This window comes from Capra hircus, chromosome 15 (assembly GCF_001704415.2).
Source record: "Capra hircus breed San Clemente chromosome 15, ASM170441v1, whole genome shotgun sequence".
Taxonomy (NCBI): Eukaryota; Metazoa; Chordata; class Mammalia; order Artiodactyla; family Bovidae; genus Capra; species Capra hircus.
The window spans coordinates 7,684,734-7,711,051 of NC_030822.1; the positions used below are offsets into that span (position 1 = coordinate 7,684,734).

Below are 26,318 nucleotides of genomic sequence, written 5' to 3' on the forward strand. Positions count from 1 at the left end.
GGACACACAGATTCTTTAGGATCCACCTAGGACTTCTGAGACAAAGCAGGGAAGGAACCTGGACATCTGAATTTTACATTCCCCCAGGTGCCATTTCTGCAGGTTGAAGTGTGGAACAGTGCTCAACCCTCTGCCTCTGCCTAAAGGTGCGCAGGGGTGGAGTGGCCCAGGCATCAGTCTAAGTGGCACAAAAACGCAGGTGAACAAACAGTGATTCCAAATGTGACGAGGTGGTAAAGGGCTGGAGGCACAGCAGAACAGTTAAAACAGAGAGCTCTGGCGGGGGGCCAGCCTGGGTTTGAATCTCACCTTTACTGCTCACCAGCTGGCTGTGTGTCCTCATATGTGAAATGGGATTGGTCACAGCAACACTTCCTGATAGGGTTATTATGAGGACTTGTTGAGTTCTTATCTGAATGGTACAGGGCGCAGGTGGGCAGAACCACAAGATGGAAGGGGCTTGGAGGACTCTGAGTTTGTAGAAGAGTGAACAGATTCTTGAAGACTAGAGAAACCAGTTTTCATTGTGTTCATCCACTGAGGTGAGGTTGGGTGTTGTTTGTTACAAAGCAGTTGGTCTTCCCTGACTAATACAAGGTCATGAACAAGTGGCCCAAGAAGGTACGATCAGCTGTAGGTGTGTTTAAGGATGCTTTACAGAGGGAATGGGCAAAAGGGGTCAAACCTCTGGGTTGGTTAAGAGCTTCTACAGCTGTACCCCAGATTCTCTCTAGGGGAGTTATCTATATGGTTGGAAGGAAAACTTGGATAGAGGGCCATTCACACAGGCTGAGCTTCTAGGAATTGTTCCTTTCCTGGAGACAAAATGACTTATTCTCAGCTAGCTTTCAGCTTGATTTATTGCATGTCGTCCAACAGAGAGAGGGAGAAAGAGTCCTGCTTCTCCTCTAGGGCCTCTGTGTGTGTGTGTGTGTGTGTGTGTGTGTGTGTGTGTGTGTGTGTCTTGAGGAGCAGAGGGAATGTGTTATTAGCCAGTATTATGGAAAATATTCCACATCACAAAATAAACAAGAAAACCTTTTCTATCCTTTCTTGTGGTAATTCAAAATATTTTAATACTGAGTCATTTATATGGAGCCAAATACAAAAAGTCACACAAACTTTAAGACAGAGAGAGAGATTTCAGTAAAGAGGTCCAATTGTTCTAGACTTCCCCTTCCCTGGAGCACGTGTTAGCTCTGTCGCCGTTGGTGCTGCTTTGGAAGTGAAGTTTGGGAAACACTAATCCAGATGCCAGAAAGCCTAATTCAGCAGGTGGGCTAGAGGTGTGTGTGTATGTGTGTCTGTGTGTATCTCTGTCTAAATTTAATTCCGATGCAGTTGTCATACAGTGAAATGAAAGCATCTGAAGTCACTAGTTTATGAAGATCAGTTTTGACAAATATGTATCCTCTAGGCTGTAACCCACACTTCTGCCATGCCTCTTACCACTCATCTCTCCCTGGAAGCAATCAGGACCACTGGTCTAAGTTCTATCGTCACTGATTAGTTTCACCTGTCCTAGAGCTTAATTTCCATCAATGTCTCTCAACCTTGGCACTGTTTACATTGGGGTGAGATAATTCTTTGTTGTGGGGAGCTGTCCTGGGAAATGTAGGATGATAGCTAGCAGCTTTCTGGCCTCTTAACTGGTAACAACCTCCACCCCCAGTTGGGACAAACAAAAAATATCTCCAAACATTACAGGTGTTCCCTGAGTTGCAAACCATTGATATAAATGAAATCACATAGTATAGATGAATATGTATTATGATCTTTTTTGTTCATCATGTTTTTGTGATTTTTCCCTTTTGTTGTGTGTATTGACGATTCATTTCTTTACTTTTAAGGACTATTCCATCATAAGAACATGCCATAAGGCATCTAGCCATTGTCCTGTTGATGGCCACTTGCCTGATTTCTGTTTGGGGCTAGTATGATTCAAGTTACTATCAGTATTCATGTGTATGTCTTTTTGTCAACAAATATTTTTATCTTCCTTGGGATAATACCTAGGAGTGGAACTGTTGGGTCAGAGGGTAGATATATATTTAAGTTTTTAGAAACTACTAGTTGCTGTTCATAATAGCCAAGACATGGAAGCAACCTAAACGTCCAGCAACAGATGGATGGATAAAGAAGGTATGGTACTACTCCTCCATAAAAAGAATGAAATAATGCCATCTGCAGCAACATGGATGGACCCAGAGATTATCACACTAGTGAAGTAAGTCAGAAAGAGAAAGACAAGTACCATATGATATTACTTATATGCAAAATCTAAAATATGATAGAAATGAACATTTTTATAAAGCAGAAACAAACTCACAGACACAGAAAACAAATTTATGGTTATCAAAGGGGAAAGGGGTTGGGGGAGGGGTGAATTGAGAGTTTGGGGTTAGCAGATACAAGCTCCTGTATAGGAAACATGCAGGGCAGCAAAAGAGACACAGATGTAAAGAACAGACTTTTGGACTCTGTGGAAGAAGGTGAGGGTGGGATGGTTTGAGAGAATGGCGCTGAAACATGCATATTACCATATGTGAAATAGATGGCCGGTGCAAGTTCGATGCATGAAGCAGGGCGACCAAAGCCAGCACTCTGGGACAACCCAGAGGGATGGGATAGGGGAGGGAGATGGGGGGAAGTTTTAGGATTGGGGGGGACACATGTATACCTGATTCATGTTGATGTATGGCAAAAACCATCACAATATTGTAAAGTTTATCCTCCAATTAAATTCATTAGTTAAAAATAAGCAAGGTTCTACTGCATAGTATAGGAAACTAACGCAATCTTATAAACCAACTATACTTCAATTAAAATAAAACAACAACTTTGAACAACTAGTAAAATTGGGTTTTTTGTAACCTAGTGTCAGAAGAGATATTCCATCCTGTTTGCAGATTTTATTCATCAGAAGCAATTCACAAGGTTCAGCCAATAATCAAGGGTAAAGAATGACGCAAAGGTGAGACCCCCGGGGAGGTGAGGGTCCCTGGGACTGTAGCACTTCCTTCAGCAGCCCTGGAAAGGGGAGTAGCTACCCACTCCAGTATTCTTGCCTGGAGAATTCCATGGACAGAGGAGCCCTGTGAGCTACAGTCCACGGGGTTGCAGAGAGTCGGATATGGCTGAGCAACTGACACACACATCTCATCACAGATGAAGTTAAAAAATGTTGATGATCCATCCCAATGCATGGATCCACGTTGCAGAGATGCCAGTCAAATAAGTATCTCCAGTGTTTCCATGCCCGCTTGTGCGCTAAGCGCTCGACACCCGGCTGTCTTTTCTACTCCTCAGTACAGCCTCAGACACAGATCCTATTGCTAACACCCCCTTCTTACAGATAAGAAACCAGGGGCACAGAGAGGCTAAACAGATCCAAGATCACACAGTGAGTAACTGGCTGAGCCTGGAGCCCAACCAAGCCGTTTATTTTAGAGCATCAGTTCTGATGACCAGGCTATATTTCAAACCCTTTTACACATGTTAGTGTGCATAATTACCAGTTTTAGAGCCCAGAATGACAGAGATTATCAGGTCCCTGGCCTCTGATCCAGCTTCCCTCTGAGGGGGGCTTTGCTGTGCTGAGCTGCAGACCCCAGCCGCAGTGGCCCATGTTTGGCCTCATCTGAATACTCTATGTTCAACTCTCTCCTCTCTCCCATCTCTTTTTTTTTTTAAGTTCAAATATAAAGGGTGAAGCCATCTGCTTCCATTTCCATCTGGGTCTGTTTCCCCCACCGGTAACTTCCTGAACGCTGTGATGCTTTAAGATGGATGTCCCAGCGCAAAAACCCTAATTAACAAAACAGTCTTTAGGTGAAAAAATTAATCATGTCACAAAAGGGGTCACCTAACATCTCTAGTAAGGTTAAATGTTTGTTTACAGATCATTAACTTCATAATTAATTTCCTTTTTTTTTTTTTTTTTCAACATAAGCCCCGTAAGGAAAGGACAGCATCTGTCTTGTTCGCTTCTGTGTTCCTGCCACTTAGTGGAGGACCTGGCCTGTCATAGGGGATCAATAAATATTTGTTCATTAAATGAAGGTTTGCCCCTCCTCACCCTGCCATCTGTCTTAGCCTGGATGACGGGAAAGCTGAGCCTGCTGAGCCTCTGTTAATTAGCAAGTGCCATCCAGGGATATAGGAGGGAGGTGGGGAGGGGCACACATAGGGAGTGTCAGAGCCGGCCACCAGCCAGTCCCAAGGGCGACTGCTGGATCTCCAGGGGTCACCTTCCGAAAGGCCGCTGGACACCGTTGGGACCAGCAGCGAGGAGGAAGTGGGGTGCCCTCGGTGGTCAAGTTCCTCTATGGAGCTTTAATCCTTGACACATCAGGGTTGCCTCTGGGTGCACCCAGTGTGTCCCTGGGTGTCTCAGACCTCAGAAGCCACAGAGAAGCCCCAAGGCAGGCAAGAGGGGTGTGGCACGGATGTGACATGAGGCAGTTTGGGGCTATGCCCACATGGGCTGCATGGTCAGTGACCATGCAGATCTGGCCACATGGGGAGGAGTAAGCGGCCCACAGCTCCAGAGACAGGTGAGGAGGGAGAAGCCAAGAAGACGCATCACAAGGGGCTGATGCTCCAGTGAGGGTGTCTCTCCCATCTCTGCACCTGTGATGCTGAGCACAGCTGGCCATTCCCTACTTGTTGGACGCCTGCCTCCACTGGAAACCTTCCTGATTCACCCTGCCTCTCTATTTCCAAGCCCTCTTCTCTGGGTTCAAGGGATGCTTAGAAAGAGGACCCCACTTTGAAAGACTGCCCCACCAACATCCACAGCGTAAGGCTTGAGCTCAGGTCCTTCCTTGGGGTCTGCTCCCCAGACCACCTCCTTCCTCCCAGCATTCTCGCCCTCCATCTCTAATCCTTTCCCAGGCTCCCTCCCTCAGTGCCCAAACCTCCTTTCTGCTTCCTGGGCATTGATGTTTAAGCTATTTAAGTGGAAACAGATGCATTTGAAAGATGTGGTGGAACCAGGGTTTTAAAATGCAATAAATAAGATTGTACAAGGGAAGGAGATAAGTCATCAGAGGCTGCTTTCACCACTTGGAGAGGCTCATGGAGTGGTCGGCAGGCTCTGCTCTCTGTGAGATCAAGGGCAATAATCATTCTTCACTAAAGGCAGCCGTGGCTGTGCAGGATCTTACCAACGCTGGGCAAGAAGCAGCAATCAGTGAGGATGCCTTTGGCTGGACGCACAGGGGCTTGGGGAGAGGTTTGAGTCCAGGCAGTTTCTCTACGTTAAGGTCATGATCTCCTGTGTCGCTTGATAAAAATGCATGGCATCTGTTCAGGATGCTTTTGGCCACAATCACAAAGACCCCAATCCAAAGAGGCTTCAACAATAAGAACAATATTGTTCATGTAACCAGAAGTGCAGCGGTAAGACAGCTTCCAGGCTTGGTTGAGTTGGTGGCTTAGTGACACTGTCATCACACAGCTTCCTTCTGTCTGTCCACCCTGCGGTGCACCTTGGCAGCTCTGTCCTAAGACTGGCTCACCTTGCGGTCACGCGTCAGAACCACGTGCTTCCTATCCGGCAGGGGAGAGCATCTCTTCTATTGCCGTGGAAAGCAAGTCCTTTCATTCCGTCCGGGTGGTTTCCCCAGGACAGTCCCCAAGGTGATGCCAAGAACAAATAGAATCAGACCAAACAGTATCCCCTCCCCACCCTTGCCCTGGAACTGGAGTGGGACCCAAAAGAGCCCGGTGACCTGGAGGGAAGTGGGAGGAAAGAGGGGATCAATGTTGACCGGCACCCAAGAAAAACCCAGCCAGATACAGGCTCCTGAGGTTCTCAGGGGCCACGCAAAGTGAGACCCACTCAGTAGTGAGGAATGCGAGCCCAGGCTCTGCAGGGACTGGAAGTGATAGGCTGACCCTCACTCAGAACTGAGCCCAATGATTATTTCCCCTCTTAAAAATGCAGAGTCAGCCTGATTTGATCAAATTGGGAATTAATCAATATAACCCTTTTCTGAGAAGGGCATGGCAACCCACTCCAGTATTCTTGCCTGGAGAATCCCGTGGACAGAGGAGCCTGGCGGGCTACACTCCATGGGGTCTCAGAGTCAGACACGACCGAAGCAACTTGGCTTGCACACACACAACCCTTTTCTAAAATGATTGAACTAAGGTGAAACAAAATTTAAAATATGAACGTGTTCCCCAGACCAGCCTGACAGCCCCAGTTCTGGCCCCAACAAGTGACAGAAAAGGACGACTCTGAGAAGAGGATGTGGTCCAGTCCCTGTGGGAAGCCGTGGGATGCTGCAGTTGCCACTGAGAATCCAGCATCCTAAACAAACAGGGATTTTTTTTGTTTTTGCTTTTGAGAAGCAGCTGCGAGGCAGTGGAAATGACGCAAACTTGAAGTGAAAATATGCGGAGGCTTGATGGTATACCCCTCTTCAGTTGTATGACCTTGAATTTCCTCCATCCTCCCTTTCCTTATTGTGAAGGAGAATAGTTAGCGTAACTCAGACTTGGATGCAATATTAGAGGTGGGCACGACTTTGTGGAGGACAGACAGACATGGGGACATCAGTCATTGCTCTGCGGGTCTCCTCCCGGGGCCTGGCCTTCCTCCCACTCCTTCCACCTTCCAGACACCCTCTCCTTTCGGGTCTAGCTCACGCCCTGGCTCCCAGGACGGCTCGGCTTGCCTCGCTGCAGGTGCCCTCTGCCCTGCCCCATCTGTTACTCACACAGGCTGTCTGCCGCCTGCCTCTGTCCTGCTTGCCAAACACGCTGTCACTTACTCTCCTGTTTCTGATGGTCTCCCCAACTCATCTGCGAATAAAGAACCGTGTCTCCCACCTCTTTGTTGCTCAGCATGTGGGAGTGAAACAAGCCTTGAAATCACCTCTTCCTTGAGTGATATAACTGAGAGGCGAAACGATCTTGCCGAAAGTTGCTCAACTCACACAGTTAGGTCAGTACTAGAAGCGAGGTCCCTGGATGCCCAGGGGCACTCTCGATGGGGTGAAGGTGCAAAGGAGACCTGACTTTGCAAAGCATACAACTCCTCCCAGGGTGATTTGTCGAAATGTGTGATCATGACAAGCTTCTCTGATGGGTGGGTGCTGCCCGTTAAAGGCTTGAAGGCAGAGAAAAAGGTTGGGAGCCACTGGGGCCGTGGGCTTTGGGTCTAGGCTGGTCTAGGTTCAGTCTTGTCCCTGCCCTCACTCTGGCCCCAGGAAACCTTTGTCCGTGGAAGTCAGCAAGTGCTTTTCCAGCTCATGCGTGCCAGATACACTCAACAGAGATCAGGGTAGATGTGTTTCGGCTGCATTACAGCCTACTGGGCAGTGTTCCCAAGGGAGGGTGAGGTGTTTTATCCCCTCTGAGCCCCTTAGGGAGCTCTGATGGATGCATAATGCATTGCGGGGACAGCAGCCCTCAGGTGTCCGCAGGAAGTGGGTGTTGTGTCTTGTCTCATTAGCACCTTCTCATGGACTCTGTCCATTGTCCAATCCTACCATCAAGTTCCAGCCTCCCCCAGGAATATCTGGGGACAGAGTTTCAACCAGGTCAGAGTGTCCAGGAGTTAGTTGTCCTGGGGTAATGAAATGTACAGAGGGCAACCACTAAACATGAGCTTTGAAACAGTGCAACCGCCACCCTGCTCCAGGGCTGCACGGACTTCCCAATCTCTGAGTCACTCCTGCCACCGGGCAGAGCCACCTTGACCCCTGGCCAGCCCTTCCCACAGCCACAGAGAGCAGAGGGGCTGGAGGAGAGCCTGGAGCAGCCAGCTGCTTGGGGGCCCTGCTGTGGGTTGGTACCTGCCTCGGTCTGAGGGCTGTTCTGTGGGTGGCCCACCCCGTGTGCCAGCGTTTCAAGCTCTAGATCTGATCATCATCTCCTATTTCCTGGGGACTGGGCAGGTCCCCAGTATTGCTGCCTGTTATGTAACTTTGAATCTGTCAAATAAGAGAAATCTCAGTCCCCAGTGGAGGCAAAGATAGAAGATTCCACTCCTGTATGAGGGAGCTTTGTTTACTTAAGGCTTGACAAGCAGGTGGGTAAAGATGCCCTTTCCTCCAAGTGGAACTAAGTCCTACCCCAGGGCACATAGCCAGGCAAGTGGAGCACAAATCACATTTTGGTCCTTGTCTGGGCATCTTTGCACAGTGCACAAACCACACAACTGAACATGGGAGCCCTAGCCATAAGTATGTATTGCGTGCTCCCCATGAGCAGACGCTGCAGGAGCAAGGCAAGACATAATCCCTGTGCTTATGGAGACTGTACACTAGTGGGAGAGACTGACCACAACAGGCCAGGCAGTGATGGAGACAGTACAGGGTGAAAGCCATGCTCTAAAGCAAAGTGCAGAATGAGGTGGTAGGAAGGGACAGACTTGGAGGAGGGACTTAATTTAGAGCCTGTGGAGGTGGAGGTGGGTGGTTTGTGGGGAGGAGTTGGGGGCCAGAAGCCAGACCCAGAAAGAGTTCAGCCTGTTTGAGAAGCAGGTTGCTCAGTGGCTGGAGAGGGATTTGGGGGTGATGTCAGAAAGGTGAACACGGCCAGGCTGGGCAAGCACTTACGGGTCACTGCAGGGAGTTTAGATTTGGTTCTAAGTGTGGTGGGACCACATTCGTTTCTGAGTCACTGAGTGGCGAAGGGGAGGGGGAGAAGGAATGAGAGAGGAATCAAGGAGAAGAGAAAACAAAGGCAGATGAGAGCAGTGGGGGAGGGTAACCACGACAGGCCTGGGGAACTCCTCTGGACACAGCAGCAGGGCGCTGGGCCACGGATGCCCAGGGGCTGGACCGACAGGGCTGACATCTCGGCAGGCCCCGGCGTGATTCACAATGGTGGAGATTCTGCTGCACTTGGCGATGATATTTTGCCTCCCCAGGTCATGTTCCTCGGAGCAGAAAGGAACCCCAGCCCTTCCTCTGCCTCCCTTGAAAGCTCAGGTCATCTCTTCTCCCTTCTGTGGATGGAAACAGGCAAGCGGACCTCTTGTAGACTAATCGGAGTGATTTGTGTTTGCAGTTTAATGTCAAAAAGTCCACAGAGCCCGTCCAGCCCCGAGCCCTCCTGAAGTTCCCAGACATCTATGGACCCAGGCCAGCTGTGACGGCCCCGGAGGTCATCAACTATGCTGACTACACGCTGAAGACCACGGCAGAGCCTGCTGCACCAGCCAGCCCCCAGGCCCCGAATGACAGCCGCCTCAAGAGGCAGGTCACAGAGGAGCTGTTCGTCCTTCCTCAGAACGGTAGGGTTCTCCTGCCCCTCACTCTGTGGACAATACCCAGCAGGGCTGGAAAGCATCTCTAGCTGGTGGGCGTGGCCAGCCCGTGTCCGCAGCGTTGGACGCTGGGCAACCAGGTTAGAGGGCACCAGGCTTTGGAATTACACTCCATTATTCCCCACGTGTTCCCACATTGTGTCTTCCCAAGGCCTCCAGCTTTCCACTGGGAAATGGAGAGTCCCTTCCAAGCTGTATGTACAACTACAAAGGGGATAAAGAGTTGTGGTTAAACTATGGGCTTCATTCAGAGTCATGGGTTTAATTCTCTCCCCTTTCATGTACCCATTGTATGACCCTGGTCATATTGATCATCTTTCTGGGCCTCAGTTTCCCTGGGTATAAAATAAGATGACACTATCACCTGTCCAGTAAGGTTGTTGTAAAATGTAAATATAACAATGCATATGAAGTGTTTAGATCAGAGCCTGGCGCAAGGATATAGTCAAAGCATCATTATTATTATTCTCCTTCTCATCAACATCAAGAATGGAACACCTTTTCGTGTAAGGCACTTTGCTGGGCCCTGGGGCAGATGTGGAAACAGAGACAGTCCCTAACCCAAAGGAGTAGAGCACACAGACTTTTATAAGGAGATAAAAAAATCCAGCCAGGAGAATGGATTGTTCTGTGGTTTGGGGTTTTGTTCTGTGTGGTTAGAGAGGGGGATGGTGGAAACAGAAACAGCATAACTGGCTCTGACGCTGACCCGACTCCTAAGGCATCTCTTGGTCGGGGGCCAGCACCCCCGTGCTGGCCAGTGAACAGGTGGCCCCTCCTCCAACCTGGCCCAGGACCACAGTGATTATGCTAGCATTTCTTCAAGAACAAATTCAGGTAGTACCTGAGGCAGGAAGGAATCCCCTGGTTGGCCTTTAGCCTCCAGGTTTGCTAGCCCACATTTTAAATTAAAATAGACCTATTGAGGACTTGAGAGCTAAGCTGAGCTCTCAAGGTGAAGGTGAGTGGGGAACAATTTGCAGGAGGACCCTTGGGAGTGGTTATCACAATCAAACTCACAGGATGGCTCCATTGTCTTGGGAGCCCCAGTGTCCTTGCCTGGAGAATCCCACGGACAGAGGACCTGGTGGGCTGCAGTCCATGGGCTCGCAAAGAGTTGGACGTGACTGAGCAACTAACACACATACACCAGATTTCTCAAAGCTGGGATGAAGCCAGGCATGGGCACTGCCCACCAAGGACAGCAGCAGAGCACTTCAGAGTCTGAAAATGAAGGATTCAGAGCACATTTGTCTTCTCTTTCCGGTTTCTCATTCCTTTCCCCACTGCAGAAGGCAACAACCAAGTTCTGATTCCACTGATGATTCCAATTCTGATTCCAGTCTAGCAAGGGCCAAATTGGCTCAGCAAGTACTGACCAGAAGCTAGAGGGTGCAAGGGAGGAGAATGCTGGATCAGTCCCGTGTTCGCTGGATCATGTCCCGCGTTCGCTGGATCATGTCCCCATGATATGCTGAATTCAGTCCACTCCCACAAGCAAAGATCCTCACTGGCCCTTTGTCGGGCTCAGGGTCCTGATTCTTGAAGCTCCATCCACTCCCGCATTTCCCAGGGTGCTGGCTCTGGTTTGGTTTGGAGTTTGAAGGCTGAGGCAGTCTGAGGGCTGACAGCGCTGGGTGCCAGGCAAGCCCCGTCTGGCGCTGACTCTGCTGCTGTTGTCCAAGCCACCTGGGTCCTGAGTGCTTGTGTGTCTGGCTTTCCACGTGGCTGTTCATATCCTGGTCAATTCATTCCTTGCTTAGACACACCAGGGAGATTCTTCACTACTTGCAGGAACCCGATAATGAACCATTTTGGAAATTAAATACTCCTCTATGTTTTTACCCTTTAAATTAATTCTGAAAATTAAAAAAAAAATTAGTTCCAATTTATTTCAAGTGAACTCTGCTGCAGCTGCTGGATCCTTTTATTCTTGAATTATGCTTGAGTAATGAGAATCTTCCAGATGTTTGGCTGCAGTCCAAGTTAGGGGAAGAGTGAGTGACAGCTGTAGTTTTACTAACTGAATTAAAGATAAGGTCATTCATTTATTCAGCAAGTGATCACTGAACATGCACTAAAGTCCACTCTACTCTCCCTAAGCTTGACTCATGGTTTGACATTTATTTCCAGCATGGCTTGGACTCTGTGGAGAGGTGGAGCTGGAGATGGGCTGGGGAAGGGTTTGCCTGACACAGGCTGACTAGAGTCACATACGCTGGGAGTTTTCTCTGCTGAAAACTCACCAGGGGCCAGGCCCTGAGCTAAGTGCTTTTCTCACTTTATTTCATTTAATGCTCACAATAATTCCAGGAAGAAGGAACCTCTGTCACTCCCATTCTAAAGATGAGGAAACCGAGGTTCAAAGAAGTCAAGTAACTTGTCCGGGATCACATAACTGTTATGTAGCAGCTCGTGCCTGACACCAAAGCCCAGGTCTTGCCCACTGGGCTGTGATGGTCCCTGGAAGTTGATGCCCAGGACCACAGATGGTACCACCATGCTTTTGCACCCAGTTAGGAAGCTTTTGGTTTGGGGTCGTGGCCTAGCTGGCAGAAATGGAAAATTATGGGCTGGAAAACAGGATCCCAGTGTCAGTATCAGTAATGACTTTACCTTCTTGATAGGTGTGGTGGAGGATGTCTGTGTCATGGAGACCTGGAACCCAGAGAAAGCCGCCAGTTGGAACCAAGCTCCCAAACTTCACTACTGCCTGGACTATGACAGGCAGAAGGCTGAACTATTTGTGACTCGTCTGGAAGGTATGCTCTTAGCTGACTTTCACGGCCTTCTGTGTGCCTGTCTGCCTGAGCGTCTGTGGCTGGAGGGAGCACTGGGGGCTAGATGAGCACTCTGCAACAAACAAGACCCTGAGGCGTGTGATCCTCAGATACACAGGAGTTTTTCCTCTCTCTCATATACCAGTCCAAGCTGGGGATTCCTGGTTGGCGGCCAGCTTTCCTCCAAATAGTGATTCAGGGACCAGCTCCTCTTCTCTGAGGCCTCCTTGTGGCCTATTCCCAGCAAGTGGAAAGATGGGGAGAACAGGGAGAGGGCACAGCCATTCCTTAGAAACTGTAACCTATGTATGCTTCCTTCCCATTGGCTGAAACTAAGTCACAGGACGGCAGACTGTAATGGAGGCTGGGAAATGTGGCTTACCGGGTCCCCAGTTAAAAGAATGGGGTTTTTTGGTTTGTTTTGGTAAACAGCTAGTCATCTCTGTTATAGAGGCCTTTGACATTGAACAGGGCTTTGCGCTGGACACAGAGGGTGTTCTGAATGGTCAGCAAAGCTTCTGTAGTCCTAGAACCAAGCAGTCTTTCCTATGGAATCAGGTTGTTCCTGGTCTCCCTACCCTGATAATTTATTTTACCATCGACAAACAAAGCTAAGACTTTACAAAGGACATGGGTCTAAAAATGGGCTACTCTGTGATGCCTGGAAACTAGAAGTTGGAAACAAGAAAAACTGGAGTTTTGTATTTAATTTTGCTTTCTTGATGGAGTATTTTTCCTTTTAGCTTTCTTGTATGATTTTTTTTTAGTGTTTCATAGACTTTCTTACATTTGGTCTTAACAATAGTCCCATTTTACAGATTTGAAAACGAAAGTCTAACAACATCAAGTGACTTGTCTAAGATCACTCTGGCTATTTGGTGCCAGAGTCAGGACGAGGCCAGTTCCCCTGAAGCTCAGGTTTCTTTCTATTAGGACACATGGCCTTTGTGCTTTATCCTCTCATTCTGCGTAACACTAGATACCGCTTCGCATCTTGTCACTGAGGAACCAGTCATGAAAGCTCTCCAGGTGCAAACTGGAAAGGTCCACTGGGAAAGCATTAAAAACACCGAGGCTCAGAACGTAAAACAGCGCTCAGGAGGTTGTGGCCCAGCGATTCACATCGCAAGTGGTTATGTGATAAATATTTACAATAGAGAACAAATGAGTTACGGTATCCATGGCAACCCTAATAAAAATCATCAGCAGTTTGTGGGCCCAGGCGCCTTGGGGAAGTCTCGGAATAATGAGAAGGATCTCCTATTTCCGAACGGCTTCCCAAAAGGCGATCTCACAAAGCCAGCGTGGTCAGGCAGCCCCGGTGGGGTCTCTTTCAGACCCCCAAGGTCATGGCCGTTAAGGCAGACCCTGCAGCTCACAGCAGGGCCATGCTTCCCGCCTCCCCTTGTCCCCGACAAGCCCCCGCGTCTGTGCCCGTTTCTCCCTGGCTGCAGCTGTGACCAGCGACCACGATGGAGGCTGTGACTGCTACGTCCAGGGCAGCGTGGCCAACAGCATGGGCTCCGTGGAGGCCCAGACGGCCCTCAAGAAGCGGGAGCTGCGCACCACGTGGGAGGAAGGCCTGGTGCTCCCCCTGGCCGAGGAGGAGCTCCCTGCAGCGACCTTGACGCTGACCCTGAGGACCTGCGACCGCTTCTCCCGCCACAGTGTGGTCGGGGAGCTGCGCCTCGGCCTGGATGGGGTGTCCGTGCCCCTGGGGGCCGCCCAGTGGGGCGAGCTGAAGACTTCCGTGAAGGTAGGGTCGCCTCTCCCTGGGGTGGCAGGCCAGGACTGGGCCAGTGCTCATGAAACGGGCTTGGAGACCTTCCCAGCCTGGGGATGGGAGTCTGGGCAGGGAGGCAGCGTGTAAAAGTAAGGTGGAGTCTTGAATAGGGTGGGCGGGGGGCGGTTAGAGGAGACCGATAGCCCAGGATTTGGGGATTCCTGGGGCCTAGTCTTGCCAGGTGCTTGCCAGGCACAGATACCCCTGCCCCTGGCCTCACCATCATGGAAAAGATCGCACTGTGAGCGCCCTGACTCTGGTGCTGACGATGTTTATCCCCATCTAGAACCATTCACACTCCCTGTTGCCTCCACTGCATGCCAGGCCCTGCAGGGGAGAGGAGCACCTCTACTCGTAGAGAGTACCAGCCAGAGGGAGAAACTGGAACAAAAGACAGCGATGATGATGGTGGCTGTGATACTGATGATATCTGCATAAGACATCTAAGAGGGGCCTGACTGAAGTGCTCTGGGACAGAGAGTTCTAGAAGGCCTGGTGTGCAGTGGCATTTGTGCTGGACTTTGAAGGAGTGACCACGGCTGGGGGCCCATGTTGGGGCTCCCCACCCCTCCCCAGCTGCCGAAGCCGTGAGTGGAAAACAAGCGTCTGCTGAGACGTCGTGCTGTCCAGAGAGGTGCCTTGGAGAGCCAACCACCAATCCCCACAGGCCAGGGCAGTGAGCAGGTCAAGGAGGGTCAGGGCTGCGGGACAGTGTGGTTATTTACACCCCCATTCAAGGGCCTGCCATGATGGTGCCTAGAGGGACCCTTCTGGATGGCCAGTCTCTCAACCAGCTGGTCAGTGCCTTCTCTGGAGACTATATAGCCTGCCACGCCTAAAATAGTTACTATCTGGCCCTTGTTAGAAAAAGTTTGCCGACTCCCATGAGTAATAAAAATAGGAAGAAGAGCAGTAATTTTTGGGCACTTACCATCTGTCAGTTGCTGTGCTTGGAACTGTACCTAAGTTCTGCCCCCAGTGAGCAAAGCAGGACTGATGGCAGGAGTATGCGCTGCTAGGCAAGGGCAGTGTGGCTTAGAGAAGCTCAGTAACTGGCGTGGGGTTGCCCAGCTGGGGCCTGGCACGCTCGGCCTTGAGGTCAGCTCAGTCTGCTGGTAAAGCCCACGTTGTCCTGCCGCCGCCGTGGGACATAAGTGCCCGGTAGTACAGGAGCCGTGGCCAGCAGGCGCCGTTCCTGACGGACACCACGGGAGGAGAGAGTACACTTTCACTCCCCATCTGCTGCGATCTCTTCTTTGCCTCGTTTTCCTCTCTTTCCCAGGCTCAGAAAATTGATGAACATGGACAGCCACTCTCAGCTGGAACCAGGCTGTTCCCCAGCACACTCTCTAATTAGTGTACGGTTTGGGACTTGCGTGGAATCACAGCCGGGGCCCCTGGGAAGAGGCGCCCAACATGCGGATTTGTTCAGCTGGTAACCCAGCTTCCTCGGGAGATGGAGGGCCTCCCCCTCCAGGCCTCTGGAGTGCTTGGTGCTGCCCGCAAAGGGTGGCAGTCCAACAGATAGAAGTCTCAAACCTGCCTCTACCCTTTCCCCTAGAAGAAAACTTACTCATTCCACAAATGTCTTGTCCGGTTTCCACCATGTGCCAGGCAGTGTGCCTGAAGCTGGGAGCTCAGGAGATGAGGACAAAGACCCGCCCTCGTGACTCACTCATCCTGATCATCGCACTCATTGTAGCCATCACTGTCCCACAAATACACTCCCGCATCCACTTGGACCCCTGGCCTGTTTGCCACGGATAAGAACAGTGTCAGAGGGCAGCATGGGGTCAGAAGTCAGAGGCGGTGCTCTCGGTGTAAGTGGTAAGGGAGAGCCCCAAGGCCCAGCTTGGGAGCCCCTCTGCCTGACCATCCAGAGCGGATCCTACGGGCTGATTTGAAAAAAGTGGGTGGAGCCATTGGCTGCTATAGCCCACGTGTTTTTCCTCTCTTGATCAAAATGGGTTAAAGGAAGTGCCGGCCGTGGCCCAGTTCTCACCGGAAGATGGTCAGCCAAAAGCAGCATGTGCGTCTCCGGGGGCCACAGAGTGGCCGACTCCAAGGACAGCTGGCGTGATTCCCCGAGAGCCCGAGAGAAAGATGGGGAGCAGGGAAAGACAGGGAGAGGATGGCGAAAGAAGGAGGGTTACTTTTTGTCAGCAGGTACTTTCAGCAGCAGAGCCGAGGGGGCAGGTGGCTGTGGTGTCACCAGCTGGGCTCGTCTGGGGCTTTGGGCACCCTGCACGGAGCTGCCGAGCCCTTCACGGGTTGCCAGGTCCAGGCTCCTCTCGCTTGGGCACCATGTGGCCAAAGCCCAGGCCAACACCTGTGGAGGGACCTCCAAGAAGTGCCATTGAAGCAGAAGCCTGGTGCTCATCCCAGCTCAGCAACAGCCTGCCAGGCACCTGGACAGGCGCCTGAGCTCAGGTCCTTCACTGTGAAAGGAGAGGTCTGTCCGTCGAGGATTCTGGAGTACCACAGGTTTAGGACTTGGGCTTTGCCATCAGACCAGACCCCCATTCGAGGCTCAGTTTCACTACTTAACTGGCTTCTTGGGGCTTCCCTAGTGGCTTAGACTATTAAGAGTCTGCCTGCGGTACAGGAGATCTGGGTTCATTCCGTGGGTCGGAAGATCCCCTGGAGAAGGGAATGGCTACCCACTCCAGTACTCTTGCCTGGAGAATTCCATGGACAGAGGAACCTGGCGGGCTGCAGTCCATGGGGTCACAAACAGTCGGATACGACTGAGTGACTAACACACACACACACACACACACACACACACACACACACACAGGTTACATGAGCTCAGGCAGTGAAGTTCACTCTCTGAGCATCAGGGACTCAGACTTAAAATGGGAACCAGGTCAGTATCCCTCTTACTCTTGCCGTCAAGATTAAACAGGATGTCTCACCCTTCCTCCTCACGCTATGTATTATGTGTTAGCTGTGTCCTAGGTGCTGGGAATAGCTTTGTGCGGATGACAGCCTCGATGGACAGATATTGTAACTGTACCTAGCACGGAGTCTGTTGCATTAGCTGCTACCCTTAACGCCATTACCAAAGTTCCTGGCAGCCCCCAGAAACATTCCATCACACGACTAGCCACTTAGGGCTGGTTGAATTGTTGCGGTCATATTGAAGACATGTTTCCTGAATGGAAGGTGTGACCCAAGCAGAGGGCTGGCCAGCTCCTCCATCCAGCTTTACTCCCCAAATCCTGTCTCCCCTTCACCCAGAAACGTTGTTCCCAATTAATATTTTCAAGAAGTAGTGACTATCCTTTCTTGACAACTGATGATAATCATCAAAGCAAGGGTAAAGATGCCGTCGTGTGCACCAGGCACTGTTCTAAGCCATTAAATAATTCCTCATTTAATGTTTACCACCCTATTGGGTGGAGATATTATGGTTCCCATCTTACAGATGAGGAAATGAAGGTTTGGGAAAGTGAAATAACTTGCCCAAGGTCACATGGCTAGTAAATGGTGAGGTCAGACTTGAGACCCAGGTGGTCAGATTCTGGAGTCCATACGCTTCCCTCTACCCTTCAGACTATGACCTGCCCCCTGTGGGGACTCTCACTCATTTTTGTCCTTCAATGGATTTGTTGAAATTCCAAACAAACTCTTGTAGGAATCTCAATGGAGAGACTCTGTAAAGCTGCAGACGGTGGGGGGCGGGGGAGGGGCAGGCAGATGGACATGCTGGATGCTTCCAGACATGCTGGATGCTTCTTGGAGGCATCACAAAGCGCAGTTCCTGTGAGTGTCTGTGGTATGTTAGCTCCCATCGTATGCCTGGCCTTTGTTGACATGGTTGGTCATTCTGTAGACTAAGCCAAGCCCCGCTCAGCATTAGTGCATCACATTATTGACGTGATCACATCTCTCAACCCTGCAGGGGCTGGAAGGGATTCTGCCGAGGTCCAGCCCCGGTGGATCCAGGGTGATTCGAAGGTGGGGGGACGGCGTCGGCGTCTTTGGAAAAATACGTATTTAATTACAGATATAGAGAGAGATTAGAAACGGATAGTGTAGTAGGAGATAGTGTAGTGGAGAAAAGGAGGCTGAATCCAGATGGGAATTCAGCCAGAGAAACGGGAGCAAGAAGGAAGCGACATGGGGGAATCAGTCTTTCTGGAAACTGATCCAATTTCTTTATTTTTAGGTTTGCTTATATGCCTTTTGTTACACATAGGGACGAATACAGAGTCACACGGGGGTCAGCAGTCCTGACCTTTATCAAAACCAGGTGCTTCACATAAAAAGATCTTAGGGATTTTATGATCCTTTCTTTCTGATAACCAAAAAACTTATTTTTTTCAAGGGTGTTTTTTCTTAAACCAGGCACCACCCTCCAAATAAAGTTACATTCCTATAGGGTGAGGGTGTAGTGAGTTACAATCAAGAAAGGACTTTATTCAACCCAAGGTTAACATGATTAATCTTAAAGGTTAATACTTATTTCTCCTATATGTTTAAAGGTTAATGCTTATTTCTCCTATATGCTAGTTATATTCATTATAAGGGCAGGGAATATGGAGATTAAGCAGCAAACATCAGCCCAACAAATGAAAATCCTTTCATCAATGTTCCCCTTAAGATCTATTTAGTCTTAAGATAGTGATAAAGTTACATTTTTACATAGCAAGGACACAGTGATTTATAACAAAGTACAATGATCTATTACAAAAGAGAAAATCCATTAACTCAAAAAGCCTAGTATTGCTAACATCAAAAACTACTATATTTCCTTTTCTATAGTCCAAATATATTGATTAATATATTCCCAGGTGTCTAAGGATATGGAGGCCTGGCGGCCATCATTGACTCAACGAGAATAAAAAGCCCTATGCTAATTAAGACTCTCAAAATACTCCAAAACTCTCTGTGCTGTTTATGGTTGAGAGGTAGTAAACAATCATGTGCCTAGTGGCAGCAGTATGGATAATCCTGTCACACAAGCTAGTCTGTCAGCAGAGAGGTTTGACCTGAGACATCCTTGTCCCACCCAGAGCAGGGAATTAGCAGCAATTATTGACACAACAAATGAAAAACCCTTCAGCAATATAATTCCTAACCAACCCACTATACTAATAATTTCTAACTCCCCAAAAGAATTTGCCTTTAGTAAGTCTAAAACATCTCATGCCTCTCAGATTGGGAGGCTGTAAACAATCACATGTGGCCGGACGAACCTATACAGGTGGGCTAGATAACCTTCAGAGGAGGCCGTAAGCTGGAACACTCTTGTCATGCCCAGGAATTTTTATTGCCTTGGAGCTGCATGTTTACTCCTTTTCCGAGAGAAACGATTATGGGGGAGAGCCCCCCGTAAAGTCAGAGGTGTAGGTGAGAGCATAAAACAGACTCTGGTTTTGGGGTAGATGCTTGGGAACAGGGGGTTTCCTGAGGCTTGATCACGCCTTTGCGTATGCCAAGCCTCCTTCCTCATGACCCTTGCCATGGGCGGAGTTCCTCACGCTGGCCCCTGGCAGGATTCTTTTCCACAGAAATGCCTTGCAACATCCTGCTGCTCCAGGAACCTGATCAGTCAATGCAGTGGTTTTCAAACTAGAACCCTAGGGTTCTGTGCAAAGATGCCTGAGGGGGGCACAGGTGATAAAGTGAGAGGAAGTCCTGGCCCTCTGTCCTGGCCGCATCCTGAGTGGCATCTCTTTGATCTGTTCAGTATGTTGGGTTTGAATACGAGCTGTTTTTAAAATCACAATTGTGGCGAATGAAACAAACTTGTAGTGAAACACAGGCTGGCATAGGATCTCTCTATGCCCTCCTCCCTTCTGCAAGCCTGGAGAAAGCAGCCCTGATGGGTAAGTGATTTCCAGGATGCCTCCTGGATACAACTCCAGGACGACCTCAGCCTCAGTGATAGTGACGGGGCCAGAGGGCATCCCTAAGTGAGGCTCCCCTCTTGCCTCCCCGATTCTGTTTCAGGAGCTGTCTGCGGGGACGGGAGAGGTCCTTCTCTCCATCAGCTACCTCCCGGCTGCCAACCGCCTCCTAGTCGTGCTGATTAAGGCCAAGAACCTCCACTCTAGCCAGTCCAAGGAGCTCCTGGGGAAGGGTGAGTGAGGTGTGAGAGGGGAGCCAGGGCCCCTCTAGGTATGTGCACAGATGGAGGTGGCACCTGGGAGGCAGTGGGGACGGGTGAGCAGGGCCCTGGAACCTGAGTACTTTCATACAGTCAGCCCCAGCTGTGTCCTCCACCCTCAAGCTCACAATCAGTTCTGAAGGACACCCTCGCTTCCCTAAAGTCATGTCCATTAACTCCCAGGCCAGTCCTACCCGTTAGTGCCCAGGTGTCAGCTTCCTAGGGCTCCCACCTTGCAGATCCATCGTGAGAAGAACAGCCTGATCCGTGGGTCACAGGAATCCTAGGATCAGACTGTAGCCAGGGAGTGGAGAATCTGGGCTGTAGGGGAAGCTTGGCCCCACTTTGTCGCCCAGGCCTGGCTGGGCGCATCTTCTGGGCAGGTGGTGGGATTTCCCTTCTCCAGTCTCAGCTAGCCACCACTCTGCTCCCCACACCCACCCTAGACTTCTCCCTCTTCCCAGCCTTTGTCGATCTGCCATCCCCAGACCAGCTGGGTGTGGATGACGGCAGAGGCATGTGGGCGCACAGGCTGAGGAGGCGTCTCTGCCCCATATACCCAAATAAACATCTCTTCGATGGCCCGGAAGCCTTGGCTTTTCCCTCTGGATACTCCAGCACAGGCCCCAAGGCTTAAGGACCAAACAGCCCCTTTGGTCAGAGCAGGAAAGAAAGCAGCATTGGTCAGCCGTGTGACACCCGGACTGGGAGCCAAGTGCTCAGAGCAGGATATAAATACATCGATATTTATAGCAGGAAGCAAATAAAGAATTGCCTCTGCAGTCAGGACCTTTGGGCAAGAGATTTTTGATGAACGAAAAATCACCCGAGTTGGTCTGGCTGACAGGTCCCTGAGCCAGAGGTCAGAACTGAATGCCTTTGCCTCATCCCCTCTAGACAATTCTTTGCCTCCTGCTCTTTTTTGTTTTTTTTTTTTTAGTTTTTATAGCTCTTGTCAGGACAATTATAGCTCAACACTTTATCACTCAAATATCTCTGTTGAAATAACAAACTAACCACCTGGGGGTGATAATTATAGCAATAAATATAGAGTAACAATTATTCTCACATTAGCTTTGGAAACCTTGACTGATGGAAACACGATCCCAGCCCAGAGCCTCGAGATGCTGTGTGAAAGCTTGTCTAGTAACCTGCTGCCTGATTTCTGGGGTGGGGGTTGGGAGCCGGGCAGCTCTACTGGGGTCAAGGCAGGCTGCCCTCACCCTCCACGTGGGGTGGGATCCTCCAGTAAAACTTGCAAAAGAGCAGAAGAGAAAAACGCAGTCAACCAGCAGGAGACCTCTATCTTAGGAAGGGACGAAAATGCTGGATGAAGAGCTAAGGGGATGAAGACGTAGGGATAGCGTAGTGTTCCTGGTCTGGGTTTAAAATCAAGCTGCAGGACGTCTGAACGCCTGGTGTGATATGGGACGTGAAGGCATTCAGAGGGGCTCTTGAGAAAGGTTTCCTAGTGGTGTTTCAGTGTGACTCTGTCATGGTCCAGGCAGGCGCTTTTGCTGTATCCTCATGTTCAGACTGATGCCTGCCATAAGGTGGGCATTGAATCACTGTTGAATAAATACATGGCCCATGAGGTCGGGGGAAAGGGCTGGTGGAGCAGAAGCCTCAGTGAGGATCTAGAGCCGGAGACCCTGTCTCTCCATCCCCAAGAGGCAGCACGACCCCAGCTCTCCCCGCCTCAGACCCCAGAAGCTCACTCCTGGCCCCTCTCTCTGTCTCTTTCCCCTGCCCCTCCCCAGATGTCTCTGTCAAGGTGACCTTAAAGCACCAGGCTCGGAAGCTGAAGAAGAAGCAGACGAAACGAGCCAAGCACAAGATCAACCCCGTGTGGAACGAGATGATCATGTTCGAGCTGCCGGATGACCTGCTGCGGGCCTCCAGCGTGGAGCTGGACGTGCTGGGCCTGGGCGCCGAGGGGCAGAGCTGCGTGCTTGGCCACTGCAGCCTGGGCCTGCACGCCTCGGGCTCCGAGCGCAGCCACTGGGAGGAGATGCTGAAGAACCCGCGCCGGCAGATCGCCATGTGGCATCAGCTGCACCTCTAGGCAGCCACCCAAGCCGCCGCCCTCCTGGGGCACAATCTGCCCCTTCCCCACCCCACTACCCTCTGCCCCCTCCTCTTGTGCCCCATCCGCATTCTGACACCAGAAGAAAGACATGTGTGCAGAGACCAGGACCCTCTTCCTCTCCCATCACACTCCTGTTTCTTAAGAATGAGCAAGGACCGAGACAGGACATGTGGGTCAGAAGGAACACATTTTGCTGATCTGTGTTGTTGAAAGAGATGCTTATCAAATAGGATCCGTGTGGAGGTTTTGCAGTGGGTGTCAGATGCAGAGAAAGCTGAACTGGGGAAATCACGGATGCAAAGAATGTGGCTTTTTAAAAATAAGCATGTCAAAAAGGATGACAGAAATGCTGTATCCTGGATCATCTCAAAAGAATTAGAGATGGTCAGGGCGGGATGGAAAGTCAGCCGGCATGAAATCGTGCTACTGACCCAAGGCACTAACCTAGCAGTTCCCAAACAGTGTGTGAAGAATCACCAGCAGATTCCCAGACCCTGCTTTAGACATTCCAAATCCATGATCCTGGCTGGACCCCAGGAGCCTGCGTCTTTAACAAGCACAGAGTGGTTTGGATGAAGAAGCTGGAGCACTGCATTTGGAGAAATCCTTTTCACAAAACCCCCAACTCGGTTTCACAGTCCTCGTCGGGCCCCCAACTCCCTGGGGCAGCCAGTGCCATCACTGGACATATCAACCATGGTGTGAAATTTAGGAGCCTCCGTTTTTTATTTTAATCATTTGAATTCTTAATGTTGTCGTTTGTGCTTTTTTGGATCCTGCTCTTGGACTGAATTTTGTGCTTTCTATTGAATAACTGTATTGTTTCATCTCAAACTCAGTTTATGTTATACTTGGGGAGCCCTTCCCTGACTAGGAGTAGGTGGGATTCCCCCATTGGTTATTGGGCACTAGTTGTCATGTCCACCAGCATCACCAAAGTGACCCTCTGAGTCAGACTCCTTCCTTCTCAGCCTCCCAGCCGCATGAGGAGGAATTCCATCTGGGACGAACGTTAATTTGGTCTGGGTCTGTGGAAGGGGAGGAGGATAGGAGGTCTTTTCAAGTGTGCCTCTCGCTGTGTTTAGGATCTATCACTTTAATTAGTAAATAATCAGCAGCTAGGTTTCACATCGCTACCTGATTATTCCAAATAGCTGTCCACATCATTAATTACAATATTATGAGCCTTGCTCGAGCGGATGTAATATTTGCCTAGGTACCAGTATTTCTGGGTTCTGTTGCTGACCGTCCGTAAACGCAGCCTAATGATGTGGCAGCTTGGTCTCTGAATGATGCAATAGATGAAATTGTGCTCCCATGCCACAGGCACCCACCCCTCACTAGAAACAAACTCCGAGGCCACCAGCAGATCATTTCTAAGCTTCATGTTGGCAGCTGAGCATCCCTGGCAAGTGCCAGACATTGCTAGAACCACGGACTCCGCATCTGGACTTTTTAATACTGACAGCGAAACTCTGGGCCTTCAGAGGTCACCCGGGGTCCCTGATCTAGAATTCCTTTCCTTCAGTCCTGTAACAAGTCAAGTCATTCTTGGTATCTGCCTGAGAATTTGAGCAGAGACGTGTCATCTTTTGTCATCACTTTTCCTTTCTGGACAGCAGTAGGAAAGCATTTAGAGATAACTTCTGCCGATCCCCTGAAGGAACAGTGACAATATCTCATTCCTCATAAATGAGAAGATCTTTCACATAATTGGACATTTCTCCCATTAAGTCTGGCCACCTCCTGCCAAGTGTTTTTTAGGCAAGGCGTGGGTCACTGACTTCCTACAACACATCTTTTGAGAGCCCTCATACCACTTTGGCCTCCCTTTTTTGGTTGGCATGCCGAAACAGAGCAAAGCCTCCCTTGCGTAAGCTGACCAGCACTCAGTTCTTGGTGACAACTGCTACTCTAATTCAGAGGAGTCTGGATCCTAGACTTAACATCAGGAAAGGTGGGTTCTACTTCCTTCTAAGTCCATGAGCCTGCCATACAGTCACACCAAAGGATGTTTGCAGTGAGCTCTCGGGGCCCCTGATGCCAGAATATCAGCTCCAGCCACAGCCATCAGCTCCACCCCATGAATATCATGAGGCATTCATTTCTTTGGTGTCAAAGTTTTCGTTTTCCAGAATCCAGACGAAATGTGTGTCCTTGAAAGGAGTCACATGTCACTGCCTGACATCTTCGGTGTCAGCCTTCATCTCACTAAACAGAAATAAGACAGATTTTGCAGGTGGGTTTGCCTGTTGTGTGCGCTGGTGTATTCCAAGCACCTAGAGTACAGTCGACTCATCCACCCTTAATAAAAATGTGTTGAATGAATTAGTGAATGAAAGATGGGTAGGGGAGTAGGAGAAAAAATACACATTTTTATCTAACTTGAATTCAAATCTGAGTCCTAGTTGAGTTCTCAATGGTAAGGTCCACAGAAACCTTAGCAGCTGGCCTAGAAATTCATAATGTTGAGTATTACCGTTCACCTAATGGTAATTTATAGCTCACTGTGTAAATAATTGGGCTTCCCTGGTGGCTCAGATGGTAAAGAATCTGCCTGCAGTGATGGAGACCAGGTTCAATCCCTGGGCCGGGAAGATCCCCTGGAGAAGGGAATGGCAACCCACTCCAGTATTCTTGACTGGAGAATCCCGTGGACAGAGGAGCTTGGTGGGCTGCAGTCCATGGGTTTGCAAAGAGTCGGACACGGCTGAGTGACTTTCCCTTTAATTTTACTTCATGTAAATAATTAGCATAGTGAGCTATAAGGATGAGGATATATAGATGAGAATATAAAAGCTGTGTTTCCCATCAGAACTCCATCTCAGTGAATTTTAAATTACCCAGAGATATCAGACTTGCAGATGAAAAAATTTCAGTAATCTTTGCATCCACTCACCTTGTACCAGATACTTTTGCAATTGACTACCAGATTAGAGTAATTGGGTCTGTGCGAATGCATCCAATCTTTTCTTTAAAAGAAACACTTGGTCCTTTGCCAGGGAGCATTTTCTAAGTGCATGAAGCAGAGGTGAAAATAAAGGGAGAAACTGTCTCCGACTGGGCTGTTGCCCACGAGGTGATCTGACTTTGTCACAGATACGGCAGTGGGGTAGAAAACTGGGAGTCTAATCTCATTCATCTTGCTACTCACTTCTTACATCAAGTCCCTATGTATTTGTTGAGTGCCTATTGAGCAAGACCTTATACGCGTCTGCCCATTTCAGTTTGAGATATGACTCTTGGTATAGATTGAGTAATGATGAATCTCCCCCAGTCAACGCTGTGTAGAGAGAGCTAGGTGGGAGAGCAGTCCTCTGGGGCAGCTCCTTTGGGACATAAAGGAGTCCTGGGCAGTGGGAGACTGCAGCCCACGCCAATCGGAGGTGAGGACCGCCTAAAAAGACCTAGTCCTTGTGATCTGTTTTTGCTGCCTGTGTTTCCTGTTGTCAATGCTGTGTCTATTCTGCAATCATGAACCGAAGCACAAAAAGACGCATGAGATATTGTACTCATATGTCTGGTGTCATACTTTGGAGCAAAAACCTTGCAGTGGTAAATAAATGACTTCTAACAGGGTCAGCTGCCTAGTGTGTGCCTGTGTGTAAGTTCGTTTCTTACTTTGGACATGGATTTCCCTGGTAGTCCAGTGGTGATGAATCAACTTCCTAATGACCCCACGCGCCACAGGTACTGAAGCCCGCACACCTAGAACCTGTGCTCCGCAACAAGAGAAGCCACCACAGCAAGAAGCCCATGCCCAGCAGTGAAGACCCTGTGCAGCCATCGGTGAACAAACAAATATTTTTTAAAAGATGAAGCATAAAAATATAACAAATAGAAAGCTTTAGACATAGGCAATGCAGAAAAATAATGCTATAAACACACATGAACTTCTGCCACGTTCTATAAAACTTGACAAATATAGTTGAAATCCCCTTAGCCTCTCACTCAGGACATCACCATCCTGAACTTGGGATTTCTCACCCCAAACCTTTCTTTGTGTTTTTACTACATGTATGTGTAAACCTCATAGAGTAGTTTGTGTTTTAAATTTCAAATTGTCTCACATTATTTTTTGCTCCACGTTAAAATTTTGAGCTTCCTCCATGCAGATTTCTGTCGCTCTAGCTCCTTCACTTTTTGCTGCTGTGTTATTTTCCATTGCATGAATATGCCACAATCGCATTCCCCTATTGACACATGGTTAGATATTTCTCTCTTTTGTGTGTGTGTTGGAGGAATTGCTGCTGTGAACGTTC

At 49.5% G+C, this 26,318-nt stretch overlaps 1 protein-coding gene across 1 annotated transcript in view; it reads left to right on the plus strand.

Moving 5' to 3' along the window:
• SYT13 (synaptotagmin 13) overlaps nucleotides 1-25,638 on the plus strand; it is a 43,221-nt gene extending 17,583 nt beyond the window's left edge. The window contains exons 2-6 of the mRNA XM_018059199.1: nucleotides 9,028-9,253; nucleotides 11,914-12,048; nucleotides 13,521-13,822; nucleotides 19,811-19,940; nucleotides 21,728-25,638. Of these exons, the coding sequence (XP_017914688.1) occupies nucleotides 9,028-9,253; nucleotides 11,914-12,048; nucleotides 13,521-13,822; nucleotides 19,811-19,940; nucleotides 21,728-22,032 (1,098 nt within the window). The 3' untranslated portion in view covers nucleotides 22,033-25,638. The remainder of the gene's footprint in view (nucleotides 1-9,027; nucleotides 9,254-11,913; nucleotides 12,049-13,520; nucleotides 13,823-19,810; nucleotides 19,941-21,727) is intronic.